The 14,892-nt window shown below is 43.7% G+C and overlaps 1 protein-coding gene across 2 annotated transcripts in view; it reads right to left on the reverse strand.

Annotated features, from left to right (window-relative positions):
* The window catches only part of GASK1A (golgi associated kinase 1A), an 83,354-nt gene extending 70,314 nt beyond the window's left edge, over positions 1 to 13,040 (reverse strand). For both annotated transcript variants that reach the window (XM_077491487.1, XM_077491486.1), the window contains exon 1: positions 12,574 to 13,040. In XM_077491487.1, the coding sequence (XP_077347613.1) occupies positions 12,574 to 12,576 (3 nt within the window). In that variant the 5' untranslated portion in view covers positions 12,577 to 13,040. The remainder of the gene's footprint in view (positions 1 to 12,573) is intronic.
* Between the last annotated feature and the right edge of the window lie 1,852 nt (positions 13,041 to 14,892).

The raw sequence follows: 14,892 nt of genomic DNA on the forward strand, positions 1-14,892 counted from the left end.
ATTTCAGCTCTTGAGCGCTATCCTTTGGGCCGCTTCTGCTAATTTCGTGTTTGGTGAGCATTGATTCCGAGCATGCGTGTATGAACCTTCAACTTTTGTGTGACGGATTTGTGTACTGACCATACGAAAATCTGACGTCAAACCGTTGTCCACCGAAAATTTACTAGCCTGCCATCCAACATTTGTTGGCCGAAAGTTGGACAAACAATTGTCAAAAGGAGCGTACTAACGGTAAGATTTTAGGACAACAGTCTGTCAACAGGCAACAATCTGATTGTGTGTACGAGGCTTTACACATGCTTTCAAACTGACACGTATTACTCTTCTTCTACACCAAAGGTAATGTGGAGGAGAACTACTAATGGCTTAAACATTTGCTGGAGGAAAAAGACAGTGTCATATTTCCACAAAGGCATGCAGGAGCTGAATTGTGAAGGCTGCAAGTTTACGTCTCCCAATGATTGACCTGCAAAGCACCTTCATGAAACTCCAAACTTCTCCTGAGCAGGAAGAAAAACAATTCACTTCACATCTTAAACATATTTCTAAAATCGTCTTCACAGCTGATTCACATTATCGGCTTCTGGCAAAGATTTTAAACTCCCTTTCCGTAATAATATTTACTGAATGACATCCGTGGTGGTTCCATAGATGAATCCTCTATTTACATACACCCTAAACAAGACTAAATCAACTGATGCTACCAACATGTCAGATTTGCGATAAAAAAGAATTAAAGAACAAATTATTGTACACATAAATTATCATAAAACAGAGACATATATGCTGTATAATAACTATTATATATTATATTGGTGAAAGAATGATGGATTGTCCTGGGACTGCACTGCTGCAAAGTAGAACACAGGGGAACCCTCAGAACTGTTAATTAGAATTTTTTTTTTTGGCCTACCAAGCTTCGTTATAAAAGTCCATGCTATATGAATTGCCTGCTTCTCCAATATTTCAAAATCCTCTGCGGTCTGGTGATAGGAACTTATCGGCTACACATAGATATCCACTTAAGCTTGGGAAAATTGTACCCCATTCATGGCCAGGCCATTTTTTGCTATTCGGCACTGTGCTACTTTAACTAGTAATTGTGTGGTCACGCAACACTGTACACAAATGAGATTCATATCTCGTCAAAAAAACTCATCTGATTGGTCTGCGCATGCACAGTGCCAAATGTCACTCCGGCTGATATGTTGATCAGCTGGCGTGATGTCAACTCTGTGCATGCGCATATCGTCCGAGGCATTATCCGACCGTATGCAAACAGCAGAGGGAGAATGTACTTGTCAAATTCTGCCTCGCTGTTGTGGGGCGGGTTTTCCTTGTGCTGAAGGGCGTGTTTTGTGTGTGTTCAGTGTGTTGAACGGCAGGTTTTGCCTGTGTCTAGGGGTGGGTTGCAATACACACAAAACCTGCCCTTCAACACACTGAACCCACCCTGCAATACACACCCTGCAACAGCAAGGCATACTCTGACAAGTATGTTCTCCCTCTGCTTTTTGCAGATTGCTGGATACTGAATCTGACGATCTGCACATGCGCTGTGGTGACGTCATGCCAGCTGATCAACATATCAGCTGGGGTGACGTTACATATTGTGCATGTGCAGACCCATCAGAGGCATTTTTCAATAGAGCACCCCCATCCCGGGAACCACATCCGATGTACAGGTACGTTATTGTGCCTGTATGGGCCACCCTACCACAGTAAATGTACTGTGGCAGCTTCAGAAGCAGATATGCCCATTTCATAGGTGAGCATGAAATCTGTGCTTTCCTATACCTCAATCATCTCTACATTTTAACTCTAACTTCAGACTAGTTAGATTAGTTGATCTAAAAAGGATATGAAATGCGTCAGCCCAATCCTTCAAGTCAAGTAATTGTTATTTTGCTATCATGTAAAGCATTCTGCTCGGTGATCCAGTAAACGGGTCCTGCGGATCACTTACAAGTTCACTTCTGTGGTGCCCTTTTTAGGACCAATTTTAGTTCAAGCTAGAATGTAGTAAACCCCAGATTTAGGAAATTTCTGCCATAATGCATATCCAAAAGTCCACATACACCATCATTATATATATATATATATATATATATATATATATATATATTGTAAGGGATCTTCCCGGGGTAGGGTGTGTTTGGACACAGTTCACAGCAGACTTGGAATTTATAAAGCAGATCTTGGCGTTTATTCGTGGTACAAACAGTCCAGCAAACAAAATATACAGCAACACCGTGCTTTCTAAGTACAACAAAAATAAAAGTCCTAGCCCGGCTGGGCGCTTACTAACAGGTTCTGCTCACCTATCTGACACTTACAAACACAGCGTCTTTCGCCTGGATATCGCAGGGTGAGTTTTAGCTCCAGCAGTGGCTGTGCTTGCAGCTTCCTTCAACACACAGATTGTTCATTCCCTGGCTGAGAGCAACCACCTGCAGACCCTGCAGTGCCTTTAGCTTCCCAGGCTAATTAGGATCAAAGCTCACCTGATCCCAAACCCAGAACTGGATCGGGGGATGTGGAATGACAGGTCCCTCTACCAAACCTACCTGCCATTCCATATAAACCCAGGCCCGGCAAAATTAAATAACAACTCAGCAGCATATCGCTGCTGAGAAACTGATCCATCCTGGATTTACCATCTCACACTGTGTAGCAACCTAGGTGAGATGTACACCCCCTCGATCACTTCTCCAGTGACATGTCTACATATCCCCCCCCTCTTTTTCAGACCGGAGGGCTGAGCCTTTTGTCCCCACAGACAACTTACCCTTGACAATGCGTCAGCATTTGCCTGTAATTTCCCTGGCCTGTGTTCCACAGTGAAATTAAAGTTTTGTAGGGAGAGAAACCATCTAGTCACTCTTGCATTTCTCTCCTTGTTTAACTTCATCCATGTTAGGGGGGCATGGTCTGTCACCAACTTAAATTTCCTGCCTAGCAAGTAATACTTTAAAGATTCTAGGGCCCACTTTACTGCCAAACATTCTCGCTCCACAATGGCATAATTTTTCTCGGCCGGGGTTAGTTTTCTACTCAAGTACGTCACTGGATGCTCCTCACCATTCACTACTTGTGAGAGTACTGCACCTAAGCCTGTGTTAGAGGCGTCTGTCTGGACCAGAAATTCTCGCCTGAAATCGGGGGTAACTAAGACAGGTGGTTGGCACAAGGCAGACTTAAGGCTTTGGAAAGCCTTCTCGGCCTCTGGGGTCCACGTGACCATTGCTGTCTTTCCGCCCTTTGTCAAGTCAGTTAGTGGAGCAGCAACTGAGGCAAAGTTCGGCACAAATCTACGGTAATACCCCGTAATACCCAGGAAAGCTCTAACCTGTTTCCTTGTCAGGGGTCTAGGCCAATTCTGTATTGCCTCAATTTTATTTAGCTGTGGCTTAATCAACCCTCTCCCAATAATGTAGCCTAGATATTTGGCCTCTTCTAGGGCTAGAGCACACTTCTCGGCATTTATGGTCAACCCCGCATCACTTATGGCATCCAACACGGCCTGTACCTTACAGAGGTGACTTTCCCAATCAGGGCTAAAAATGACCACATCATCGAGGTAGGCAGCTGAGTAATCACGATGTGGTCGCAGAATCAAGTCCATCAACCTCTGGAAAGTTGCAGGCGCTCCATGTAACCCGAATGGCATCACTACATACTGGAATAGCCCATCAGGGGTGGAGAATGCAGTTTTCTCTTTAGCCTCACCAGAAAGTGGAATCTGCCAGTAGCCCTTTGTGAGATCGAGGGTGGTTATGTACCTGGCGTTACCCAACTTCTCAATCAACTCATCTACCCTGGGCATAGGATACGCATCGAACTTGGAGATCTCATTCAACTTTCTGAAATCGTTACAGAACCTCCAAGTTCCATTGGGCTTTGGGATTAGCACAATTGGGCTGGACCATTCACTCTGTGACACCTCAATTACCCCCAGAGCAAGCATACGTTTTACCTCGGCAGATACGGCTTCCCTACGTGCCTCGGGTATCCTATAGGGCTTAAGGTTTACTCTGCTTCTAGGCTCAGTTTCAATGTGATGATGGATGAGGTGTGTACGCCCTGGGAGGTCAGAGAACTTGTTTTTGTTTTTCTGTAAAAATTCCTGAGCCTCCTGTTTCTGTGACACTGATAGAGTATCACCTACCTTGACTGGAGGGATTGGTGGTGACAAATTATTAACAGTATTTGTCGCCACCAAGGATTCCCTGTCTTTCCAGGGCTTGATCAAGTTTATGTGATAAACTTGGAAAGGCTTCCTTCTACCTGGTTGGTGCACCTTGTAGTTCACCTCACTGACCTTTTCAACAATTTCATAGGGACCTTGCCACTTCGCCAAGAATTTACTCTCAACAGTGGGGACTAGTATAAGGACCCTATCGCCTGGGTTGAATGTCCTGATTCTTGCGGACCGGTTGTAAATTCTACTTTGGGCCTCTTGAGCCCTCTGGAGGTGTTCCCTTACCAGGGGCATTACAGTGGCTATACGGTCCTGCATTTGTGCTACATGCTCAATAACACTCTTGTATGGGGTGGACTCATTCTCCCATGTCTCTTTTGCAATGTCTAGTAGACCCCTAGGGTGATGACCATAGACCAACTCGAATGGTGAGAACCCTGTGGACGCTTGGGGCACCTCCCTAATAGCAAACATGAGGTAGGGTAATAAATGATCCCAGTCACGACCATCTTTTGCCACCACTTTCTTCAACATATGTTTCAAAGTTTTATTAAATCTCTCCACCAATCCGTCCGTCTGGGGGTGGTACACAGAGGTACGGATGTGTGAGATTTTAAATAGTTTGCATAATTCCTTCATTACTTTCGACATAAATGGCGTACCTTGGTCAGTTAGGATTTCTTTGGGGATCCCAGTCCTAGAGAACATATAAAACAACTCACGTGCAATTGTTTTAGATGCAGTGTTTCTTAAGGGTACAGCCTCAGGATAGCGGGTCGCATAATCCAGGACTACCAAAATATACTGGTGTCCTCTAGCTGACTTTACAATGGGACCCACTAAATCCATGGCAATACGCTCAAAAGGCACCTCTATAATAGGGAGCGAAACCAAAGGACTGCGAAAATGTGACACTGGGGCACTAACCTGACATGTGGGGCACGACTCACAGTATTTTTTAATGTCATCATATATGGCCGGCCAAAAAAACCTCTGGAGAACCCTCTCTCGCGTTTTGTCAGTCCCCAAGTGTCCCCCAAGAACATGGTTATGTGCCATGTCAAGCACCTGATGCCGGTACGGCTTAGGTACCAGAAGCTGTTCCACAATCTCATCTTTAACCTTATTGACTCTATAGAAAAGATCATTAGTCACCGAAAAATGTGGAAATCTTTTTTCAGCATCTGGTTCCTGAGGTACCCCGTTCATAACAGCAACCTGCTCTCTCGCATTTTTGAGAGTGGGGTCCTGTAATTGTGCAGTCCCAAAATTATCGCTAGACACCTCTAAGTCTAGTATATTTTGCTCAGTGGGAGGAGCCTCCTCCTCCCCAGCCAGGACCTGCAAAGGAAAACAATCATTTTCATCCTGCACATTTTTATCATTCACAGTGGACAAGGCAACCCCCTTAGAGGTATCCTCACTCCTTTTGGGGATTTTTCTTTTTTCCCAAAGAGCCCAGAATAATGGAAAATCGCGTCCCAATATTACATTATGCATGAGGTTTTTAACCACACCCACTTCATATTGTATGGTGCCTTGTTCAGTCCCGACTTTAGCCAGCACTATAGGGTACACTTTTGTATCACCATGTATGCACACAACACTCATATGCTTTTTAGACTCTAAGTCCCCAGTCACCAGGCTAGCATGCACCAAGGTTACAAGGCTTCCTGAGTCCATTAACGCTTTAACAGGAAAGTCATTGATTGTGATGTTGCAGATTTGCGGTTCAGTCTCTAGTCCAGGAACTGCAGCACAAGATGGTTCCGCAAATAGCGACTGACGCCGGCTAGCGTCACATTCCATGGGTTCAGAGGTAAGAGGGCAATGGGCCGACACGTGTCCCGCCTCATGGCATCTCCAACACTGGATAGGGCCTGGTCTCTTTGGCAAGGAGTCCTTTTCAGAGCCCCTTAGCCACCCGGGACCATCACCAGTCTTTTGTCCCTGAGACACCACTTGAGCCCTTTTCCCCCCATCAGCACCCCTCCACACTCCCCCAATAGATGGAAGTCTCTTACCAGCTGACGGCACAGATCTGGCGCTCCGGGGAGGTGAAGATGCTGCAGGAACATCACGGAGGTAGTCCTCAGTCGCCTGGAACCTTTCCACAAGGTTGACAAGTTCGTTTGCATTCTTAGGATCACCTTGTCCCACCCAGCGTTGCAGGTCAGTAGGAAGCGCTCGGAGGTAGCGATCCATCACGACCTTCTCTAGGATTTGTGCAGGAGTAGAAGTGTCTGGCTCCAACCACTTTCTTGCCAAATGGATTAGGTCATACATCTGGGACCTCGCTGATTTGTCCAGACTGTAGCTCCAGTTGCGTACCCTCCGGGCACGGACTGCAGTAGTAACTCCTAGTCGGGCAAGTATCTCCTCTTTTAGCCGAGTATAGTCCTTAACCTCTTGCTCACTGAGGTCATAGTAGGCCTTTTGGGGTTCACCTGTTAAATAGGGCGCAATTACTTCTGCCCACTCAGCGGCTGGTAACTTCTCTCGCTCAGCCACGCGCTCAAATACTGTTAGAAAGGCCTCAACATCGTCCTCAGCAGTCATCTTTTGCAGCGCTTTCTGCACAGTCCTTCTCCCAAAAAAAATCTCTGGAGCGGCTCCCATCACTATGGGTGGATTAGTAACCACAGGCGCCTCACGATTTACTATCAGGTGCTCGATAAGTTGTTGTTGGCTTTGGCGCAAAGCTTGCAACTCTTCCTTATGCATCTGCTGTTGTGCCGCCATGTACTGTTCATGTCGTCTATTGGCCTCTGTCTGCGCCTGCTGTTGTTGCAAACTCACTTGCATAAACTGCTTCAGCATCTCCTCCATGTTGCTGGACTGTTCTTGGAGTGTAGTTGCAGCTTTCACCCAGGACATCAGCAGCTGTAGCCAAGTCTGTCCACACCGTTGCCCCTAGCAACCGTGTTGCCCGCTACCTCCACCAATTGTAAGGGATCTTCCCGGGGTAGGGTGTGTTTGGACACAGTTCACAGCAGACTTGGAATTTATAAAGCAGATCTTGGCGTTTATTCGTGGTACAAACAGTCCAGCAAACAAAATATACAGCAACACCGTGCTTTCTAAGTACAACAAAAATAAAAGTCCTAGCCCGGCTGGGCGCTTACTAACAGGTTCTGCTCACCTATCTGACACTTACAAACACAGCGTCTTTCGCCTGGATATCGCAGGGTGAGTTTTAGCTCCAGCAGTGGCTGTGCTTGCAGCTTCCTTCAACACACAGATTGTTCGTTCCCTGGCTGAGAGCAACCACCTGCAGACCCTGCAGTGCCTTTAGCTTCCCAGGCTAATTAGGATCAAAGCTCACCTGATCCCAAACCCAGAACTGGATCGGGGGATGTGGAATGACAGGTCCCTCTACCAAACCTACCTGCCATTCCATATAAACCCAGGCCCGGCAAAATTAAATAACAACTCAGCAGCATATCGCTGCTGAGAAACTGATCCATCCTGGATTTACCATCTCACACTGTGTAGCAACCTAGGTGAGATGTACACCCCCTCGATCACTTCTCCAGTGACATGTCTACAATATATATATATATATATATATATATAGTAATTCCCTATTGGCCTGTTACATAGCTGACATAGCTGACTATACCCTGAAATAGAACACGGGATGCTTATTATTGATCCAAAGCGCCCCTTTCTCATCTCTAGCAATGCTTTGAGGCCCAGTCACACAAGCCATATGCCGCACTCCAATGCACCTATGTTGCAACACACTGCAGTGCATCACAACACACAGCGTGCACTGTATTTTTGTGTTTTGAGGTTTTACTGTTGTCTGGGGATCTATTAGAGAGGGCTCAGCAACCTGTAGATCGCAATCTACCAGTAGATCGTGGACAAGTCACTAGTCACGGGCTGGGCTTGCTGACCCACCATCCCAGAGCTTCAAACAGAGTTCAATGCAGAGGGACTAGTTGGAGCTGTAGTAGGGAACAAGAGCCCATGCGGAGTTGCCCAATTTACTTGAATGGGTCGTGACTGGCAGGCAGTGGCATGCACCAAAAGCAGCAGGGGGCTTTATTCCTGCTGCAGAATGTGTACACCTTTGGCTGCTGCCTCAGCAGCTCACGGGGGTAGGGATTGGGGGCGATAAAACTCACAACTCAATGACAGGGTTTTACCTGTGAATGAGCCATAAGATTACCACTGCTGAATGCAACGAAGGGGCACTGCTGCTCCTCTAAAGAGTGATCTGAGTGTGTTTGACAGGTGAAGAGAAGGTGATATGTTGCCTCCTTACCACTTGATTTAAACCCATAATTGCCGTGAAATACATGTGATTGCGACACGGTAATTTGGCAATTACCTGTGCCCGGTGATCTTTGACTTCTCCCATATTGTTCAGGTAGATCTCCACTTCTTTAAGGTTGCCTACCCCTGCATTAGAGAGATTTCGTCTGCAGACAATATTGTTTTTTGGGTTTTTTTTCTGCCTAGAGTAGGGCAAGGCTAGACCACGTGTTAGGTTTTTATTAATGCTTGTGTCCATGTTTCAGACTTGCCCTCACTTTCTCTCTGGGAAACTGTTGTCAGCAGAACAGGAAATGAGGGGAAATCTCTCCAAAGGAGATATGACTGGCAGTAAAACCTGAAAAGGAGTGAATTCTTCCCCACACTATACACAACAAACAAAAAATGAATCACAAGGACTCACAGAGAGTTGTAGTTAGAGATTGTTGAAGGAGAGACTCAAAACTCATTCAAATGTGTTATGCCACGTACACACGATCGGACTTTCCGTCGGACAATTCAATCGTATTGGTATCTTTTTCTTCCCAAAAGTCTGGCGGACCTAGAAATAAGACTGGCTTCAAATTTGTGCGCCGGACTCGGCTTTTAGCGGACAATTCGTTCGTCTGTTTGCTAGTCCGACAGACTAAAACCGACGATAGGGCAGCTATTGGCTACTGGCTATTAACTTCCTTATTCTACGTCATCACGTTCGAATCTGTCGGACTTTTGGAGTGATCGTGTGTGATCAAGTCCGTTTGTTTGAAAGTCCGGCGGACCTTAGCTGCAAAGTGCGTCGGATTGTCCGCCGCACCAAGTCCGTTGAAAAGTCCGGTCATGTGTACGTGGCATTACAGTTGCGACTATTTATCATGTACATGTGTGTGTTGCATGAGCGCACTTTTACACTTGATGAGCAGTGCACTGAGGTGCCATACATTTAGAATAGCACCCCAACAAACAACTAAAATACAGTGAACTGGAACAGTGCTACAGTGCAATGTACATAGTGATGGTGCACTACATTTAAAAAATGGTCATGCTCCTTTTTTTTGTGTGTTAAAGCGGAGCTCCACCCTAAAGTGGAACTTCCGCTCATTGGAATGCCCCCCCTCCCTCCGTCGCCACACTTGGCACCTTTCGGGGGGGGGGGGGGTGCAGATACCTGTATAGTACAGGTATTTGCTCCCACTTCCGGCATAGATATCCGCAGAATCTGCGGATATTTACGCCACTTCCTGCGGGTCCCCCGCTGTCTGCTGGGAAACACACGGATCCCAGAGACAGCCGGGACCATCCTTATTGCGCAGCGCGACTCGCACATGCGCAGTAGGGAACCGGGAAGTGAAGGGCTCCGCTTCCTGATTCCCATACCCAAGATGGCGGCGGCAGGGCGCGCTGGGTGGGTAAGTGTCCTTATTTTAAAAGTCAGCAGCTGCAGTATTTGTAGCTGCTGACTTTAAAAAAAAAAAAACGGCGGAACTCCCGCTTTAAGGTGCACTGCCAGCAAAATCAAAATGAATATTGCATGGCAAAATCAAAAAAAAAGTTTTGCCTTTAGTTACATTTTAATGAAAAGCATAGTGTGACTGGGCCCAGTAAAGTTTAGATCTATATGTAGCAAAACAATTGTTTTCTCCATTCTCTCTCAAATATTACATATTGAGAAAACATCTATGGCCCTCCCTGTGCAACGGATGAGCAGTGCTACATTCCATTTAGCTGTTACAAGACCTATCCTCAATCTTCCCCCGCCACCCACCTTTTTCTAATCTCACCTTCCCTCCTACCTTAGCAAATACTGTAAAACTATAGAGTCATCAGCTAGTGCCCTAGGTAATGATTTTTACAGGCCAGCTGTTATTTATTATCTTCTCGATAAACTGAACAAGCCTTTACCCACAGAAATCTATTCAGAGAATTGGCACTTTTCAACTCGCCCCTATTTATTAGTTTGCACATCAACATTCAAATTAACTGAAAACTGTACATAAACAGTGATCAAAGCTGTGCCATGTACATGTCAGCATTTCTGGGTACAAAGCATGTGTCAGTTTATGTCTATATTAAATCAGTACAGTCTGTGGAAATGCCATGTAAGCAACACATTTCAGTTGGCAGACTGATCCACAAAACGCAGCAAATAAAGGTGGCTTTCCAACTGTCCCTGATTTCCAAAGACAGCCTTCTATTGTATGAAAAAGTAACCGTTGAAACTTTGGTTGCTGCTTATATCACTGGTGCCTTATTTTATACATGGTTAGAGATACAGTATCAGTGCAGACATAATAAAAAAATAAATAAAATAAAAAAATATATATATATACATATATACACACACACACACATACATATATATATATATATATATATGTGTGTGTGTGTGTGTGTGTGTGTGTGTATATATATATTATATATATATTTATTTTTATTATGTCTGCACTGATACTGTTTTTCTAACCATATATATATATATATATATATATATATATATAAAATGTAATCACTGATCACAATTGCACATAATGCTTTGTGATTCTTTGATAAGCTAACTCAACATGAAACTTGCAATTTTGTAAAACATTGCTAATGATGCAATAATCCCCAAATGTATATTTAAGCAAGTTATACCAATACTTAAAAGAAATGATGTTCAGAAACTCACAGATGGAGCTCCACTGCCTGTTTCCCTTAGCCAAAATGGCGGCGCCGGGACCCGAGACCGAGGGACGGGTCAGCCTCGGGCGGCCGACATCGTGGGTGCCCTGGACAGGTAAGTGTGCTTATTAAAAGTTAGCAGCTACAGTGTTTGCAGCTGCTGACGTTTACATATTTTTTTTTTTAAAACCGGCCCTCCTCTTTAATTTTAACTACACTGATCTTAAAAAAAAGTCATAATTCTTTAATGCCACTCTATGATTAAATGCTGTTTAGCATAAAATGCCTAAGAACGTTTAGGTGTCCCTGATGTAGTTCTGTTGAACCATCAATAATTGGACAGCATATTGGCATTGGTATGGGGTGCAACTTTTTTTCACTTTCATCAAAATCCCTTTGTTAATTTATATAACAAATGATTTAGTAAAGAGAGGATAATGGGATTTTTAAGGTGCCATAGAAAAATTACAAACAGATATATAAAAAATATATCAAATTTTTTAATACGGAGATAAAATCATCAGGATGTCATCATACAATAACCATATGATAGATGAACAGCAGTAACTTCTTGCTCTACATGTTTCGCCATACAATGGCTTCCTCAGGGGATCTCAGGTAAGTACTGCATCTATGGCCACTACAGGTTGAGAACAATATATTAGAAAATGCATAATTGATGTAAAAGATCACATCATAATATATATATATATATATATATATATATTATATGAACAAATCAAACAAATCTCAAAAATGCATTGGATAAGAAAGTAAACCCAATGCGTTTCCACCTGAACAATGATGTGTCCTATATAAACAGATGTTTATATGTAGAGCAAGAAGTTACTGCTGTTTATCTATCATATGGTTATTGTATGTTGATATCCTGATGATTTTATTTCTGTATTAATAAATGTGATATATTTTTAATATATCCATTTGTAATTTTCTTCTGTGACACCTTAAAAATCCCATTATCCTCTCTTTACTAAATCTATGTTAATTTAGGGACGTGGTGCTGTTGATTATCCAACATCCAGCAATTAACAATATTTATATAACAAATGTAATTCACCTATAGTGAACAGCAGTATAAAAGTAAAATTCAGATCTTGTTGGGGTCAGCGGGAGTGGAGAATATCTCATGACAGTGACCACATTGTCACCCCCACAGGCACTGGAAGGGTTATGTGAAATGTATATGACCTAGATTGTGAGCTCAGGGCCCTCTGATTCCTCTTGTACCAAATTGTAATGTAACTGTACTGTCTGCCTTAGTTTTGTTAAGCGCTACGCAAACTGTTGGCGCTATATAAATCCTGTATTATAATAATAATAATGACAAATGCTGTAAGCTGATGCCTAGCAATGCTGAACACAATGCCTGGCCACTCACCACACACTCATCCCTATAGCAAAAGCAGCTTCACAGGCTGAGCAATCCATACCATGTCATATAGCACAGTGCACAAGGCTGAACGGCCATCCAAAGTAGTCGTGTGCCCTTCTTCTGGACCTCCTTTCCATAGGCAGACAGTGCCTTGTCCTCTTTTTTTCCTTAGGATCCTACAAGTGCTTCATAAGTTGGGAGTATCAGATTCGCAAGGCTCACACTCCTGCAGCAAGCTGTTTGTATTCCCTCTGCAAATCCCATCCAGATGCGTTGCAGACAATGGTTACTGTTTCCGAACGTTCTGCTTATTTTGCATTAAAAACTTTCGAGTTGGCGGTCTTACCCCTGCATTTACTTCTGTTAAACAACTAAATAGCCTATTAGCTTCCTGCTTCCATTTATAAGTTCTGAGATGATTAGATCCCCCCCCAGGGCTGAGTGTGCTGGATCAGCCAAATGATTTGTGTCACTCAGTACAGCAAGGGCTGCAGCCAGCTCAGACCAGACTGTGAACAGGAGGAGAGGGTGGGATGGAGGTGATGCAGAGGAGGGGGTGGGTGATGTTTCAAAGGGGTCTGGCAGAGGCAGCAAGGAGGGAGTCGCTCCTTTATGTGATGAACATCTTTTTTTTTTTTTCACAATAGAAGTCCCTTTTTTTCCTTTATTAAAAAATTTGGAGAAAGACCTTTAATAAACTGATGGCTTCTGCACAAAAGTGACGTCAATGCCACATTTTACTTCTGCTTCGGGATATCACTGTATTGTCTTATCTGGGATGAATTAAGTGGATCTTTATTTCTAGTTATAGACAAGGGAAAGGGATACAACTCCTGCAGGACTTTCTTTAATTTGTGCAGTGGTGAATCTCTAGCTCTTACCTAGTGTTACTGACTAAAGTGAAGCTAAAATCGAAAATAAATAAATATTATAAATAAATAAAGGAAGTAACGCTGAAGCCGCCGTATTGATTTTTTACCCGTTATCCGTTCGTTGAATGTAAGCGTTCATTTGGCTTTTTTTTTTTTTAAATCGTATTTTACAATTTACACGATGAGAGGCCTTTCCTTTTCTCCTTTATATGTGCCATTATTCCAGCCACCGATCGGATGAAAGGCTGACCGGACGGTTGTTATCGGGATATCTGAATGTCCGGGAGTTCGTTTTATGATTTCTTCAGCTGCCGATGAACCACCTATCAGATGGAGGCCGTATCTGGAGATCTGAAGGCCTGGGAGTTCGTTTCATGCTGTTTTTAGCTGCCGATGAGGTAAGCATTCTGTGAGCTCATTATTTAAGCAAGGTTTCATGAGAAACACTTTGCAAGAAGCACTTTACAAGAAGAACTTTATAAGAAGCTTTTTATTTGACATATGAACTGCAAGCTTTATTGTACATTTTGAATTTTTTTGTTTGAACTATACACAACATTTTTTCCTTTTTGATTGACCACGTTTTAGTTCAATATTTTGAAGTTTTTTCACATTTACTTGGATCATCAATCACCATGTGATTTATTCATCACTTATATTTATTAATATTTAATATCATTTACTGGTATTGTTGTTGGTGATCATCACATCATTTTGAGGTTGCGCTCATCACTATTTACTTATTTCTTTAATTGGTGTCTGTGTCACATTTGGGGAGATTTTCCTCCACTATGTGTCCTGGAGACAACACAGTAAGAGAAAGTGAGATGTCTTTCCATTTTTAGCAGTTGTCACCAAAACAGGTGTCCCCATTGTAAGGCCTCCTCTTCGGGTGACAAATGTAACATTTTCATTACAATTAGATTGCCTCTTACTTTCTGTCCTGCTGACAAAGGTTACCATAACAGGAAACATTGTCCACTAAAGCTTTAGCTCTGCCTTAGGTATGTGTAGCCCACCCTCGTAAGAGCAGCTGAATTTGATTGCAAGGTAGTCCTATCTTCTACCAGCGGTGACACCCTGGATGGTATCCAGAAACCACAGATGCACCAGATGCACCAGCTTAAATGATAAGTTTACTTTTACAGAAGATGATTTGTACATAGCACACCTCATTAGCAGCATGACTGAGCTGACCAATGTGAATCTCTTCTGAGTCTTCTCCCTGAAGTGACTAGGGTTGCCACCTCTCCTTCAAGCCAAACCCGAACACTTTAGCAGCCTGGGACACCTTTGGGTGCCCCAAGGAGAGTAGTAATGTGGTGCACATAGCGTGCCGCAGTGAACAGCAATTGTGGCCAATTTGCTATTGATATCATTACCCTGCTCCCCAATGATGCCAAACCTACCCCCAGACAGCTGCCCGCAGCACCCAGATGGCAACAGATTTGTGCATAATGCCATGTACACACGAGTGGAATGTCCGGCAGAAAAAGTCAGAAGGA

Source organism: Lithobates pipiens, unplaced genomic scaffold (assembly GCF_037356315.1).
Source record: "Lithobates pipiens isolate NorthernLeopardFrog02 unplaced genomic scaffold, aLitPip1_a1.2 Scaffold_19, whole genome shotgun sequence".
NCBI lineage: Eukaryota > Metazoa > Chordata > Amphibia > Anura > Ranidae > Lithobates > Lithobates pipiens.